This window comes from Anabas testudineus, chromosome 17, assembly GCF_900324465.2.
Source record: "Anabas testudineus chromosome 17, fAnaTes1.2, whole genome shotgun sequence".
Lineage (NCBI taxonomy): Eukaryota > Metazoa > Chordata > Actinopteri > Anabantiformes > Anabantidae > Anabas > Anabas testudineus.
In genome coordinates this window covers 6,822,028-6,837,232 of record NC_046626.1, presented here as the reverse complement: position 1 = coordinate 6,837,232, position 15,205 = coordinate 6,822,028, and the positions used below count along the sequence as shown (strand labels likewise).

Sequence of the window (15,205 nt, the reverse complement as noted above, 5' to 3'; positions counted from 1 at the left end):
GGTCGGTTAGTGATTACGAGTATATCTTTGGTTCTACCATCGCTATTGTGCTTTCAACGTCTTTATTTTTTGAGTTATTGTGGGAGGGATTTAAAATGTGCACAGCCAAGTGAGAAAGGAATCAATGAAAGGCTGAATGAATCTTTAAGAGGATAGTTGTATTATTTTATTTTATTTTTATATTGGATGTGTGGGGTGGTACGAAGATTAATGTGACTAAGCTTCTAATGTCACCCTCACGAAGTTGAGTGCAAGGAGGGAAACCTAAATGGATAACAAGTTCATGATGAAAATCCAATTAAAGATAAATGCATGAAGGATTCATCTCTTGGCTGCAAAAAGAAGAGATACTGATCTGGGATGAGAAGAAAGCCATTTATATGGAAATCCCTTATGTATTGACATGTTGTAATTTAAACATTTGCTGAACACCAACGCTGACAAATCTTGGTTTTACTTCTCTCTGCAATAAAACTTTGATACAGTTCGTCTGAAATATGGTGGTTTAGTTTTATTCAGTTGCATTCGTTGATTGATCCTTTTTTTTTTTTTTTGGTGTACTGTAGGGTAAACCGAAACATTTATCTCCTCTTCCTCTATTCTCCTATAAGTCTATAATAACTACACTAAAAAAATCAGGTAACACTTAAAGTGTCATGATCCTACAGGGCTTCCTGTCCTGCTTTTAGTTTTGTGGCTGACTTCCTGTTTTTCTTTCCTGTTGCTGGCAGCTTGATTCTCATTATTCCAATCACTTCCAGCTGTGTTCATTGTTTTCACCTGGTGCCAGCTCCCTTTATATTCTGACTCTTCCCCTGAGAGAGCTGCCAGATTGTCCTGACCCTGTGTTTGACTTTCCAGCGTTTCTAGTTATCTTGTTTGCATCTGTTACAGACCGGACCGTATTTTCGACCCTGAGTTTTGCCTGCCCCTTTGAAAGACTGTGACTTGATTCTCTTTGCCTTTTCTGGTTTTGGACCCCTGCTCTCGTTTGGACCTGCTCTCCAGCTCTTGCCCCTGTCTATAGTACTGTCTGAGGACGCCTGTTGTGAGTACCGGATCTCCCTCTTTTGTATATGGATTGTGGATGACTGTGAATACTGGACGTGTACCTTATATATCTGTGGGATTTCTCTCTGGCTTTCTCCTGGATTGTTTGTATGTTGTGTGCACACGAAGAGGAGGACCTAATCCACCCAGCTACACCACACTGTGCCCGGCTAACGTCTCCACTGACCCACCATTGCTCCCTACCCCTGCCTCATCATCAGTTCTCCTCTCTTTATCCATAGATCCACGCACTCTGGCTACCCGGTTCCTGCAATCAGACTCCAACCAATACATTCATAATCTATAATAAAGAGCTTGTTCAACCAACGAAGTCTTGTACTGGCATTTTAATTGGGTTCAACATCCCTCGTGGCGGGTGGTTTCACTCGCCGCTGACAGAACAATCTGGCCAAAATGAACCCAGCCAGTTCAGTTTCTGTGTCTTGGCAGAAACGCATAGAACAAGCTCTGGTCTCCCATGAATTCAGTGTCGGCTCACTGTACACTCTTGTCTTTCGTCTGTTTAAACAGGTAGCCAACATGTCTAACTCCCCAGAGCAAAGTCCCTCCACCTCTGCATCTACCGGGCCCACTTACCGACCTGACTGGGAACCAAAGATACCGCCACCTGAACGTTATGGAGGACAGATAGGAGAATGTCGGCCCTTCTTGACGCAGTGTGAGCTGGTCTTTGAATTGCAACCTTCTGCCTTCCCTACTGAACGTGCCAAAGTAGCATATGTTTTGTCTCTTCTCACCGGGCGGGCTCGACGGTGGGGAACCGCCGAGTGGGCTCGCCGAGCTGACTGTTGTGGTTCTTTTCGGGAGTTTGGGCTGGAGTTGACCAGAATTTTTGATCCTGCTAATCCTGCTGTTGAGGCCTCTCATTCTCTGCTCTCATTAACCCAAGGATCTAGATCTGCCATTGATTACATTATAGACTTTCAGACCGCGGCTGCTGACAGTGGTTGGAATGAGGCAGCCCTAATGGACGCTTTCTACCGGGGTCTGTCGGATCGCATTAAAGATGCCTTGACCACCCACGACCCATCCACAGATCTCCAGAGTCTCATGGATCTCGTCACCCGTCTGGACGGGCGGTTCCGGGAACGCCAACTCGAGCGGAACCGTTCCTCTCGTCCCTCCCGACCTACCATCACGCCATCTCATCCCTCGTCATGGCGGACACCTGAGCCTAAGCTGTCTCCTAGCCCTTCAAGGGAGGAACCGGAACCCATGCAGCTGGGTCGATCTCGCTTGACTCCTGAGGAAAGAGAGAGACGCTTCAGAGGTAACCTTTGCCTCTACTGCGGAGCTTCTGGTCACAAGGCACTTTCCTGTCCACTAAAAGGTCGGGCTCAGCACGATTCGGGAGGTCGTTGCTGAGCCACTCCATGGCCTCTCCCTCATCTTCTCGCTCCTTGGTTCAAGCCTCACTGTCTTATAAGCTCACCTCACTTCAGGTCCCAGTGTTCATAGATTCTGGTTCAGATGCTAACTTCGTCGACTGGAAGTTAATTCAAGACCATAATATACCTACTGCCACATTACCTCAGCCTCTTCAGGTTCAGTCCCTTAATGACCGGCTATTACATCATGTCACTTTGCAAACTGCACCCCTTACTCTCACAATAGACAACCATGTGGAGACAGTAGAATTCTTTGTGATCCGGTCTCCCCATCACCCTGTTGTTCTTGGTATCCCTTGGCTCACTACACATAACCCCCAGGTAGATTGGTCTTCGGGTCAGATTGTGGGTTGGTCCTCCCGGTGCTCTTCCGAGTGTCTCAGGTCGGCCGTTCCAGAGCTACACTTACCTTGCCAACCACCTGAGTCATTTCCTGATCTGTCCAGGGTCCCAGTTGAGTATTTGGACCTTAAAGCAGTCTTTAGTAAGTCTAGGGCCACCTCTTTACCTCCTCATCGGCCATACGACTGCACCATAGACTTACTCCCCGGTACCACTCCTCCTAGGGGCAGGCTGTACCCACTCTCGCCTCCGGAACAGAAAGCCATGGCCTCCTACATATCAGAATCTCTTGCAGCCGGCCTGATTCGTCCGTCTTCCTCTCCAGCCGGAGCAGGATTCTTTTTTGTTGGTAAGAAGGACGGGGGCCTTCGGCCCTGCATAGACTTTCGTGGTCTCAATGAGATAACTGTTAAGAACCGTTATCCTCTCCCTCTCTTGTCCTCTGCCTTTGAACCCTTACAGGATGCCAAGATCTTTACCAAACTGGATCTGCGCAACGCCTATCATTTGGTGCGAATCCGAGAGGGGGATGAATGGAAGACAGCCTTCAACACACCGTCTGGCCACTATGAATACCTGGTGATGCCGTTTGGGCTGTCCAATGCTCCTGCCGTGTTTCAGAACTTGGTCAATGATGTGCTGGGAGATATGCTGAATAAATTTGTCTTTGTTTATCTTGACGACATTCTGATTTTCTCCCCTTCTGAGACCGAGCATTCGTCCCATGTCAGGGCAGTTCTCCTTCGCCTCTTGCAGAACAACCTTTTTGTCAAGGCAGAGAAATGCCTATTTCATGTCCCTACGGTATCCTTCCTCGGGTTCATCATCTCAGCGGGCCAGGTCCAGATGGATCCCACTAAGGTCCAAGCAGTAGCCTCGTGGCCTACCCCTGAGAACCGTAAACAGGTCCAACGGTTCCTTGGATTCGCAAACTTCTATAGAAAGTTCATACGCAACTTCAGTACCATAGCAGCACCTCTCCACCGCATCACCTCCGCCAAAGTTCGCTTCACTTGGAGTCCAGAAGCCCAGCAAGCATTTCAGTCGCTCAAGGATAGCTTCTGTTCCGCTCCCATCCTCACTCTCCCAGATCCCAAGCTCCAGTTTATTCTGGAGGTAGATGCCTCTGACACTGGGGCAGGAGCGGTCCTCTCACAACGTTCTGTCTCAGACCAGAGGTTACACCCCTGCGCCTTTTTCTCCAGACGGTTAACACCAGCAGAACGTAATTACAGCATTGGAGATCGAGAGCTTCTCGCAGTGAAACTTGCTTTGGAGGAATGGAGACATTGGCTAGAGGGGGCCAGTCAGCCTTTCCAGGTTCTGACTGATCACAAGAACTTGGAATACCTTCGAACTGCTAAGAGGCTTAATCCCAGACAAGCTAGATGGGCTCTCTTCTTTGACCGTTTTCAGTTCTCCTTGTCCTATCTTCCAGGTACCAAGAACAGCAAGGCTGATGCGCTCTCCAGGCTGCACAATCCCAGCACCATGACAGAAGAACCTGCCTTTGTCCTCCCTCATTCAGCTCGTCTCGGGGCAGCCAGGCTGGACATCGAACAAGAGGTATTGGATGTTCTGAGGTCTGCACCAGGTCCCTCATCCTGTCCTGAGGGGAGGCTGTTCGTCCCTGAAGCCCTCAGGGCTAAGATCTTGCAGTGGGGTCATGCTTCTCGCCTCTTTTGTCACCCAGGGGCTGCTAGGACCTGCTTTGTCGTGCAACGTAGGTTTTGGTGGCCTACCCTGCGGGCAGATGTCAGAGAGTACGTCGCGGCCTGTCCTGACTGTGCCCAGAATAAACCCTCCAACAGACGTCCTGCTGGTTTGCTTCGCCCCCTTCCTGTTCCACTCCGCCCATGGACACACATCTCTGTGGACTTTGTTACTGGCCTGCCACCCTCCAAGGGCATGACGACCGTTCTCACTATCGTGGACCGTTTCTCCAAGATGGTTCACTTCGTCCCACTTCCCAAGCTCCCCTCTGCCAAGGAAACAGCTCAAGCACTCCTCCAACACGTGTTCCGCCTACACGGCCTCCCCCGCGATGTGGTCTCGGACCGTGGTCCTCAGTTTGTGGCGCGATTCTGGACAGAGTTTTGTCGCCTCCTGGGCATCTCTGTAAGCCTCTCCTCTGGCTTCCATCCTCAGACGAACGGCCAGACCGAGAGGTTGAACCAACAGCTGGAGACGGCACTGAGACTGCTCTGTGGTCGGGATCCTTCCCTGTGGTCTGAGAATCTGGTCTGGGCGGAATACGCCCACAATTCCCTTCCCTCCTCTGCTACCGGACGGCCTCCATTCGAAGTCGTCTATGGGTATCTACCCCCCGTGTTCCCGAGCCTGGACCCTGAGACCCTGGTACCTTCAGCTTCTGCTCTAGTCAGGAGATGTCACCGAGCCTGGCGGCGTGCCCGATTTGTCCTCCTTCGCTCTGTCCGTAGTTACGAGAAGTGGGCTAATAAACGCCGTGCTGCTGCCCCCCTGTATCAACCTGGTCAGAAGGTTTGGCTCTCCGCCAAGGACCTACCCCTCCGGACTGAGTGTCGCAAATTGGCGCCTCGCTTCGTTGGCCCCTTCCCTGTCTCCAAGGTGGTGAATCCAGTGGCGGTCCGCCTGCAACTCCCTCGGGCTCTGCGTGTTCACCCGACCTTCCATGTCTCCCGTCTGAAGCCAGCACTCTCCAGTCGGTTCGTGCCCGCCTCCGGTCCCCCTCCGCCCGCCCGGTTCGTCGGCGGTGGTCCGGTCTACTCTGTCCGGCGCATTCTGCGGTCCCGGCGGCGGGGGCGTGGTTTGCAGTATCTGGTTGACTGGGAGGGCTATGGTCCGGAGGAGCGCTCCTGGGTTCCGGCCCGTCATATCCTTGACCCTGCCTTGATCTCCGCCTTCCGCCGTTCCCTCCCTGGCCAGCCTGGGGGACGTCGGGGGCCGTCCGTTCCGGGAGGGGTACTGTCATGATCCTACAGGGCTTCCTGTCCTGCTTTTAGTTTTGTGGCTGACTTCCTGTTTTTCTTTCCTGTTGCTGGCAGCTTGATTCTCATTATTCCAATCACTTCCAGCTGTGTTCATTGTTTTCACCTGGTGCCAGCTCCCTTTATATTCTGACTCTTCCCCTGAGAGAGCTGCCAGATTGTCCTGACCCTGTGTTTGACTTTCCAGCGTTTCTAGTTATCTTGTTTGCATCTGTTACAGACCGGACCGTATTTTCGACCCTGAGTTTTGCCTGCCCCTTTGAAAGACTGTGACTTGATTCTCTTTGCCTTTTCTGGTTTTGGACCCCTGCTCTCGTTTGGACCTGCTCTCCAGCTCTTGCCCCTGTCTATAGTACTGTCTGAGGACGCCTGTTGTGAGTACCGGATCTCCCTCTTTTGTATATGGATTGTGGATGACTGTGAATACTGGACGTGTACCTTATATATCTGTGGGATTTCTCTCTGGCTTTCTCCTGGATTGTTTGTATGTTGTGTGCACACGAAGAGGAGGACCTAATCCACCCAGCTACACCACACTGTGCCCGGCTAACGTCTCCACTGACCCACCATTGCTCCCTACCCCTGCCTCATCATCAGTTCTCCTCTCTTTATCCATAGATCCACGCACTCTGGCTACCCGGTTCCTGCAATCAGACTCCAACCAATACATTCATAATCTATAATAAAGAGCTTGTTCAACCAACGAAGTCTTGTACTGGCATTTTAATTGGGTTCAACATCCCTCGTGGCGGGTGGTTTCACTCGCCGCTGACATAAAGGAGTCAAGTATGTTGAACTTAATACAGTTATGTTTGTACAAGTTACCAATTAGATCAACTTGACTATTTTGAGATGACATTATACTAAATAACACAGGTGATCCTCACCCTGCAGCACGTATCGCTCCTGAGCGTGTGCTCAGATGAGAGGCTGTCTCCTGAATTGAGGGATTACTAATGAGATGCTCTCCATCACATCTGTCTTTCTGTCTGAGTGGATCCAACTGTGCCATAATCTCACGAAAGATAAAAGAGACAGAAAGATTCAAGGGAGGACTAGTGAATGGCTCCTTTATCATCTGTCTCATTAACCTAATTTCCCTGGTACCTGCCTGCACCAGCCTCTTGGTGAGATTATAAAGCTAGAATGAGAACTGTACAGCTGTCACTGAAAACCTTTTGACCTGCCGTGTGTTTCCGATCAGTTTGAAGATGCTTAAAACCATCTCTGACGGGAAAATGCAGCCTGTTCACGCTACCAGCATTAGCATGTCAACACTCCAATCCCATGCAACACTTCACTCTGAAATCAGCTGCCAAGCTTCACATTTATCAACTAAGCGTCGCTAAAGTGGGGTTTGTTTGGGGGGGTGGAGTTTCACACAGACTGCACCCGGTCTTTAACGAGATTTGACTGCAACACTGTTTCACAGGAGTTAATTACATATACAATAAACACGGTGATGTATCATTCTCAAGTGACTGTATGCAAAAGGCTGCTGAGCTGTTCTGTTGTCTTCCCTCATCTTTCAATTTGCCCTGAATGCTCCTGTTTCACTTGTCCACAAACATACAGTACTCGCTCACATTTTTCACACACGCAAGCTGCGCTACGGCATTTTGGACTCAGGGCTGCAGACATCTGTGCCACGATCATTCTGGCTCACTGAGTGGATTACCAATTATACGCTGGAGTAGGGTTACACTGCCATATTAAGAATTCAAATTCAGGCCACACCGAGTGAGTTACTTGCAAGGGCTGAAAAATGAATGACTCTTTGGGGAAACATGCAAAGTGCCAGACCTCATAGATTTCGTGTTTTGTAAGCATGGGGCCCACTGCAGTCAGCTGTGCAGCAGCTTCTCTGCTCCTCCGTCGCGTCTCTATGTGTGCTTTGATGCGATGTCACTTTTAAGGATTTTACAGGAATGTTAGCTACTTGACACTTTCTGTCAGAATTGCTGAGTTCAGCGCACTTCTGCGTGTCAGTTTCAATTATCTGCTTTTAAATGGATTTCTAGAAGCTGACCGGCATCATCATCATTGTGGATGCTTTCGAAACGTGAGGACTCGGAGCTGAACTGGGGTGGAAATGTGGCCCACTCCATTGTGCCTTCAAGTGGGTCTTTAAAGTGTTCTGTAATTTATAGTGGATTATAGATATTTCTATGAAATAGAGAGGGTTTTTTTTGATGGAAACTGCCTTCTATAAACCTTTTGGAGCTTCAAACCCTTTGAGCTTTTCCAGGGGAGTTAATAATAAAGCCTAGATTTTATAGAATTTAGAATGGGGGAGATTCTCTCTGTCAAGATGTTTGCATTACACATACTGGATTCTGCAGTGTGTGTGCGTGTGTGCGTGTGTGTGTGTGTGTGTGTGTGTGTGTGTGTGTGTGTGTGTGTGTGTGTGTGTGTGTGTGTGTGTGTGTGTGTTTCATTCTCTGGATTTGCTTTCATGTAAAGATTGTTAGAGATGATTGTTAGAAATATGTTAAGAAACCTTCATATTGTAGCTTTAGTGTTGTTTCCTAATAAAGACTCTTCTAAACTGCTCCCCTGAGCCAACAATAATGTTGTCCAAGTCCTATACTGTACCCGTTACCTAGTGTTTGTTGTGATTTTGAACCATATTGCGTAAAAATACTGACAATTTATTAGTCTGGCTTTACTCAGGCTGCTCAGGTGCATGACTTGATTCTACGCAGCAGTGCATGCCACAATACATTACTTGTTAATCCACTCTGCTGAAATAACATTTTCCCATCTAGTAGCAGCAAGTGTGTTCTCCACTGTACCAGATCTATAATTCATAGAGGAGGACATGGCCATGCTAACCCGGTTTAATGAAGCAGTGAATCTGAGCATGACTCATACTATCAGAGCAGTTTGTGTCTGTTTAGCTCTGACGGAGAGAGTTCCTCCTCCACCATCAGAACTTAAGACACGGACATGCACACGTGTGTGCATGGGAACATGCTGACACCAAAGGGATGTTGGATAGATGGATGTTGTATTTGTTATTATTATATTATTTGTTGTATTATATCACTATATGAGTTTTAAGAAATCTTCCAGCTCCACAGATTGAAGAGCTTCTCCGTCTTTCTGGAGAAACGCTGTCAGCAATAACAAGGTCAATCGTGATGATCAAATGAGAAGTGAAGGTATTACACCACCGCACCGTCGAGATGAAAACTGCCTCAGGTCCCGTAACAGGTGATGAATTCGAGACGGATGTCTTGCCAGAACGCCACAGTGGAGACGAATCCTCATTTTTCACTGGCTTAGTAAACAACAGCCAGACAGTCAGTTTGTCTGTGAGTAATTGGTTTCTATTAAGTTGCCTCCTACTCAAGCAAAAAGCCATTACCGACGTCTTTATGAAATCTGATGTTTCACTTATCAGCAGCTGTCATAAGGGGCACTGAGGTACCCACTGCTTTGTCACGGTCAACTCTGGTTTCTCCGTGCCGATTTGGGAGGAACGGAGCGCGCGCTTCACGAGCGAGTCATCAGTTAAAAGGACAGGACAGCTTGCCCTCTGCTTAGTGGATTCAGATTCTGCTCAAGTCTGCGCCCCGCCTGCCTTTCTCCCTTCATGTCTTTCCACTTGGTATGGAGGGCTTTGATTTCGCTTCAGGATATGAATGTCAGAGGTCGTGCAGCAGTTTGTCTCATCATCCGTTCGCCTTTATAGAGTAGCTCGCTCTCGTCGTGCCTATCTAAATCCATCTAATTCTTATGGATTTCTTCTCCAAAGCTTTCCCCTGTTTTTATTTTCTCTGCTCTCTTTTTCACCATTTCTTTCTTTTTCCCTGTTTCTTGTTTTGGGTCCGTTCCCTTTGAACCAGTCTTAGTTAGAATTCACTCAGGCAGAACATTGTTTCCTCTTTTTGTCTCTTTGCCTCTTTCATCTCAGACATTTGTGAGAAACGTTTCCTGTATTTCCTCCCTGACCAGGGATTATTTTTTTTAATAATTTAGATTTTTTTTTTCTTTCTTTTTCAGACTTTTGGTTTTATTTCAGCTCATTATTCCTCAGCATCTTTAGTTTTTCTTTTGTCTTGTTTCTTCACTTTACCCTCTCGTCAGTCACGTCTAGAAACAAGTGAGTAATTTTTGACTGAAAAAAAGCATCAGAGGACGTAATTGTCTCTGTTGGATGCAAAAAGAATTTAGAATTGATGCAGCCTATATCAAAGACTTGTGCATGTTAAACACTTACAAACCTAAAAACACTTTGCTTCAGAAATGCACTATTTACACTACAGTACACTTACTTAGACTTAGAACAGAAAGAGAAGAAATGCAGTATAATTTTTGAGTCATGGAGGAAAGCCATGAGAGGCTCAACATATAAACATGGTGAGTGGCATTATTGTGAATTGCACAAGCTTTAGTTCACTTACCTTTCACTGTAATCTGACGGTACTGTCATTTGTGGACTGTAAGATGATTGTACGTAGATGTACTCTACTACTTCACTGTAGAATACTGTAATCCAGTATTGTGTGAGCCTAAGGCGTTCCTGCTGCAGAAGCCACCCTGAAGCACTGCAGTAGCTAGTTTTTTTTTTTCTTCTTCTTCTTCTTTCTGTGGGTCAGGGCCTGGCTGCATCAGCCATTCTCACTGCTCACTCTCCCCAGACACCAGCTGCCTCTGCAGCCTCATCTTCCCACATCTCTGCTGTCACCTCTCCCTATGCTGCAGGGACAGTCACACACTCAGGCAACAATGGAGGGCTGCAAAACTTCATAAACAGCTGCCATTTAAAAGTGACATTGGTTAATAAGGAGTGACTTTTCTGACTCACAATGATTGGTCGTGCTGTCAATCTAGTCCCTTTGTTTCTTTTTAGTACAAATGCAGTTACTATAAGTTGCTTGGGACAAAACTGTCAAATAAATACAATGTGCTGGATGGTGCATACCCCTCTCCCTTCCCTTGTTTCCTGTCTCTATCTATCCTGTTGTAATGGAAAAAAAATAAAAATTACCCACAAATAATCTTATTTGAATACTTATTAGTCTGTGATAGTCATGGAATATATAGAGCTGCTCATTTAATAATGAAAGTATGCCGCATATTGGATTTAAATTAGATAATAAGGAATTCAAATTGAGTCCAAGTGCAGTGTTCTAACAATTACATTTCCATATGAACAGATGCTTTATTTAGAAAGATGGCTCAGTGAACCTTCTCCCTGTCTGGTCCAATTAGCCATAATGCAGCTTATATCAAACATTGCTAGTGGCAGCATCACGGACTCTTTTAAAACCCTATAAATGGTTGTTCATTATGGAGCTTGTTCTCAGTCATCATGCTACAAGGCATCATCTTATGGCATCTTTTTCTTCTATAACAGTGTGGGCTCTGTTGAAGTATTAAAAAATAAAACTGACAGTTTGCTGAAACTCATACTGCATATGTTCTTTATCCTCTGACAGTTCTCCTACAGATTGATTTGCGATACAGCCTTGCTTGCACTATTGCTCATCTGCCAGTGCTGCAAGGATGCAAATGACCATTGTTATGAAATAAAATCATAAAAAGATTAATAATCTGCCATGTAGACTGACCATTTGATTTGATTCGAGCAGGCTTAAGGCAACACTGTAAGCGAAGATGTATAATTAACAACTTCGTATTAAACGCACTATTATCTGGATCACACCCACCCTCTGCCAGCTAGAGCAGATTGGCAGGAAAAGGAGGAGGGGGGCTGTGTTGTTCTGTTTCTTTCCAGCCAACTGTGCATTTGCAGTATTTCATGGTCTTTCTGTATGTCTATTTAGTGGCAGGCCCGACAGTAAAATCAATTGGTGGTGGAGTTTTGGATGAGTTTTAACTGCATCGTGTGGGCGATCAGAATCGAGTCCAGCGGTGTCTTGTAGTTGTTTTTGTTGCTGCCTTTATGGGACTGTTAAACCACTGCAGCAATCTCCCTATCTGTTTCATCTCTGTCCACAGGCAAACAGACATGTCCTCCGGAAAAATTTGACTGCGGGGGATCCACCAACAAGTGTGTCTCATTGTCATGGAGATGTGACGGGGAGAAGGACTGCGAGAACGGTGCGGATGAGGAGGACTGTGCCTCTGGTAAGTTTGTCAGACTTGGGGATCAGTTGTTTAGCATTATAAAAAATAAATAAATCAAAATAAATACATGCACCATCGTTTCTGCTGGATTTCAAATTGTGGCAAAGACAGATGTGCAGGAGTGAATGACTAAAATGAGAATTCAGAATGCTCCTTTTCTGCATTTTGCAGGGTTTCATCCTTTCTCTCACTAATCGTCCAGAAGCTTAAGACATTAACGCACAGTAGGGAACACTCTATATAATTAAAGGGATTTAAGGAGAAAGTGTTTTTTTAAAGACAGCTGCACTTGACAACAGCAGTCCCCTTTGATGTAAAATGAGTTCTGATGTCAGATATTTCCAATGAGGTTCCTGTCGTCAACATTTTGAGCCTTGAGCCTTTAGCCTTTTGATTCCAAGTTCCTCGTAGCCCTCCAAAGTGACTTCACCTCCTACACAGCCAATCAGACAACTCAACCGTGTGCCTGCAACCCCCCCCCCCCCTCCTCCCCACCCCGCCCCCCTGCAGGGACTATCCTTGCCCTACTTCTGAGGCGCCGTGAAGAATTGGCTCCTTCTTTCCCCCCTCTCTCTCTCTCTCCCTTCCCTCTTCACGTCAAGAAACACTGATTGAGGCAACAGAGCTGTAGGGGGTGTAGTGTTGTCACTTTGAAGTGCAACAAATGCACGGAGAGAGATGTCTCCTTATTATCCTATATAAATGTTCTATTTTTTTTTTTTCATGCATCTGCTCCTTTCACTTGTTTGCGTGTGTGTGTGTTTGTATGTAAGTGTGACTGACTGATGGTGAAGCAAATGTTTATGTAGGAACACACTCAATTTAGAGTTTTCTTGTCGAGGGGAAGCCAAATCGATTTGGTATGAAATTAGAGCAGAAATCAGAGAAATTGTCTGCTTGAATGGAAACTCAGCCTCTTATGCTTGAAACATGTGTGATACAAGGCCTTTCAATTTGTTGTGCTATAAAGATATTCTTTGCTGGATCAACCTGCAAGTGGCCTGTCAATATTTCCTCATCTCAAAGTGGCCCCCCCAACACTCGTGCTAGAGCAAGTGGTTGCGATTCCATCGACTTTAGATCTAATGCCTTCTTAGCTCAGATGGCTTTTCACTGCGCCGTCCATTGAGACCCAGTCTAGCCTGTGCTAATCCTTTTTTCATTCTAATGTCTGTATTGATGCAGCAGTCTTAAGCCTCTCAGTGGTGACATGAGGGCAGGAAGCTGCCAACCACCCAAGCACAGGCCAAAATCCCTCCAGAGGTAAACGCCACTGACCAGGAGTTGCACCACAGTGCAAGATAGCATCGCAAATCACGTCTATTAAGTGCTGCTCGGGCCAGATTATCTGAAGACTGATTAGGCCTAATGCCAGTGTGAAAGATGATGTTTAAATGAAGGGCAAGGAGCTTTTAAATGTTGCCTCAGTGGAGAGCAATCTGAAGGCGGTAAGCACTGATTCTTGTGTGTTACGCTTGTGGTTCAGCCCACTAACGTAAATGATGATGTTCATGCTGGATACTGGATGCAAACAGTAAAATTGAACATCACTCATTAACATTGAGTGTTATACAAGTGTTACACAAAACCTGTGCGAATGCAAGTGGCGAGAAGCTGCAGATCTTTCACATTTAAACCCAGTGGTTTGAGAATGTTTCAGTGTATCTGGGGGAAGCTGGAGTATTGACTTCAAAGCACCATTAACTGTGCCGTATGTTTGGATTTACAAGGAAAGGATAAATTAAATGGACGAGAATAAAGCTTTTTACTGAACAATGTAGGGTTCCTATCCTCCTGAGACCCGGTAATTCATTTTTGTCCTCTGTGGAGGACACACGTCTTTCTTCTGCATTTCAGTAATTGTGTTGCCTGCAGTGTTGAAGTTTGAAGTCCTCTGTGGAGGTCATCCTGACCTTTCCAGTGACATCTCACGTGTGGGGGGGAATAATTAAAAATGAGAATTTGGGATGTTGCTAAAGCTAAAAATGTATTTTAAGTAAAAAGAAACTTCAATTGCTTTTTACATTTTTTTCTATTATATGCACCGAACTTGTCTGAATCAACTATTTTCTTCAGTGTCCTCTGTGATGGACATCAGAGCTTAGCAGAAGAGATGAATATTTCCTCATTCCTTAACATTTTTGCTCATAACCTTCCACTTTTTAACATACTGAATAATTCACACAAACATTTCACAACTTTCCCTTGTACTTCTTTCTCAGATAGATGACATAGACATATTTAGAAACAAACCAAGAGTCAGAGACACTTAATGACATAAATCATGTATTTTATAGTGACCTGGCTTCACATTTAGTTTATTTCACTGACTGTCACATCCACTGCGGCTCCTTTTTCACTCCACCTTGTAGTATTTCATTGCCTTGCTTTGTGATTGTGGATAAACATGTCTTTAGTCATTTCCTTTACAGTTATGATCCAGATTTTGGTGGAACTTCACTGCATCGGTAACTTGTGAAAGCATCGTTCATTCACATTCATGCCTTTGTGAGCACGCTCATGCTTAATCTTGCTTACAGCGAGCAAACACATCCAAAGTCACTTTACACTTTCACTTGGATTTAGCCAAGGGTGAGCAGAGAAAACTGACTGAGCTGGAACATACCCAGTGAACCCCAGCTCGCTGTGCTATTAGTAGGAATTTACAGAGTGCATAGCCTGCCGCAAACTTGAAAAAGTAAATCTTGCAGAGGCGTCCTGCTAATTGAGTCATCCTCATGTTGAATTACTGTGTATATTAAGTAGAACCTAGCACTCACCACAAGAAGCTTTTCTTGATCAACACTACATTAAGCAGCATCTCTAGCGAGGCTTGGGGAGAAATCTGAACTCTGTCCTTAACCCTCAGTGATGTGGACGTTAATGTGCACTTAGTCTCTGGACATCTCTTCTGAGCACGCAGTCTGCTGGGATCCACTGCGAGGCATACGGGCCAGTGTGGATTTGTGTCTTCAAGTGTGTTTGATTTTTCTGCATAAGTGAATTTCTGCTTGTTTTTCTTTATTCATATTTAACACTGCTTGGATAGTATGAGGCAAACAATTACTTTTTGCACCGCTCACAGCTGTCTCCCTGTCCCTGTAGTACAACTGAACTGGCAGATACATGGCATCCCCAGTGATGAAGAATTATTTTACAGTGCTAAAGTGCTGCCACTGACAAAATGTTCTAATTTCAGCCCGCTAAATGAATCTAGCTGTGTTTTTAAATGACGATAAATGCTGGGTATTTCGTTTCACGTCAGCGCTCGTTCCATGGCTCCTTTCACTTGTTCAGATTTAGCTAGTCGTGTCAGTCAGTCATGATATCAGGGAG

The 15,205-nt window shown here is 45.9% G+C and overlaps 1 protein-coding gene across 1 annotated transcript in view; it reads left to right on the top strand.

The window, feature by feature from the left end:
* Positions 1-15,205, top strand: part of LOC113172339 (low-density lipoprotein receptor-related protein 8-like) — a 69,155-nt gene that overhangs the window by 26,840 nt on the left and 27,110 nt on the right. The window contains exon 4 of the mRNA XM_026375270.1: positions 11,741-11,869. Coding sequence (XP_026231055.1) covers positions 11,741-11,869 — 129 coding nt within the window. The remainder of the gene's footprint in view (positions 1-11,740; positions 11,870-15,205) is intronic.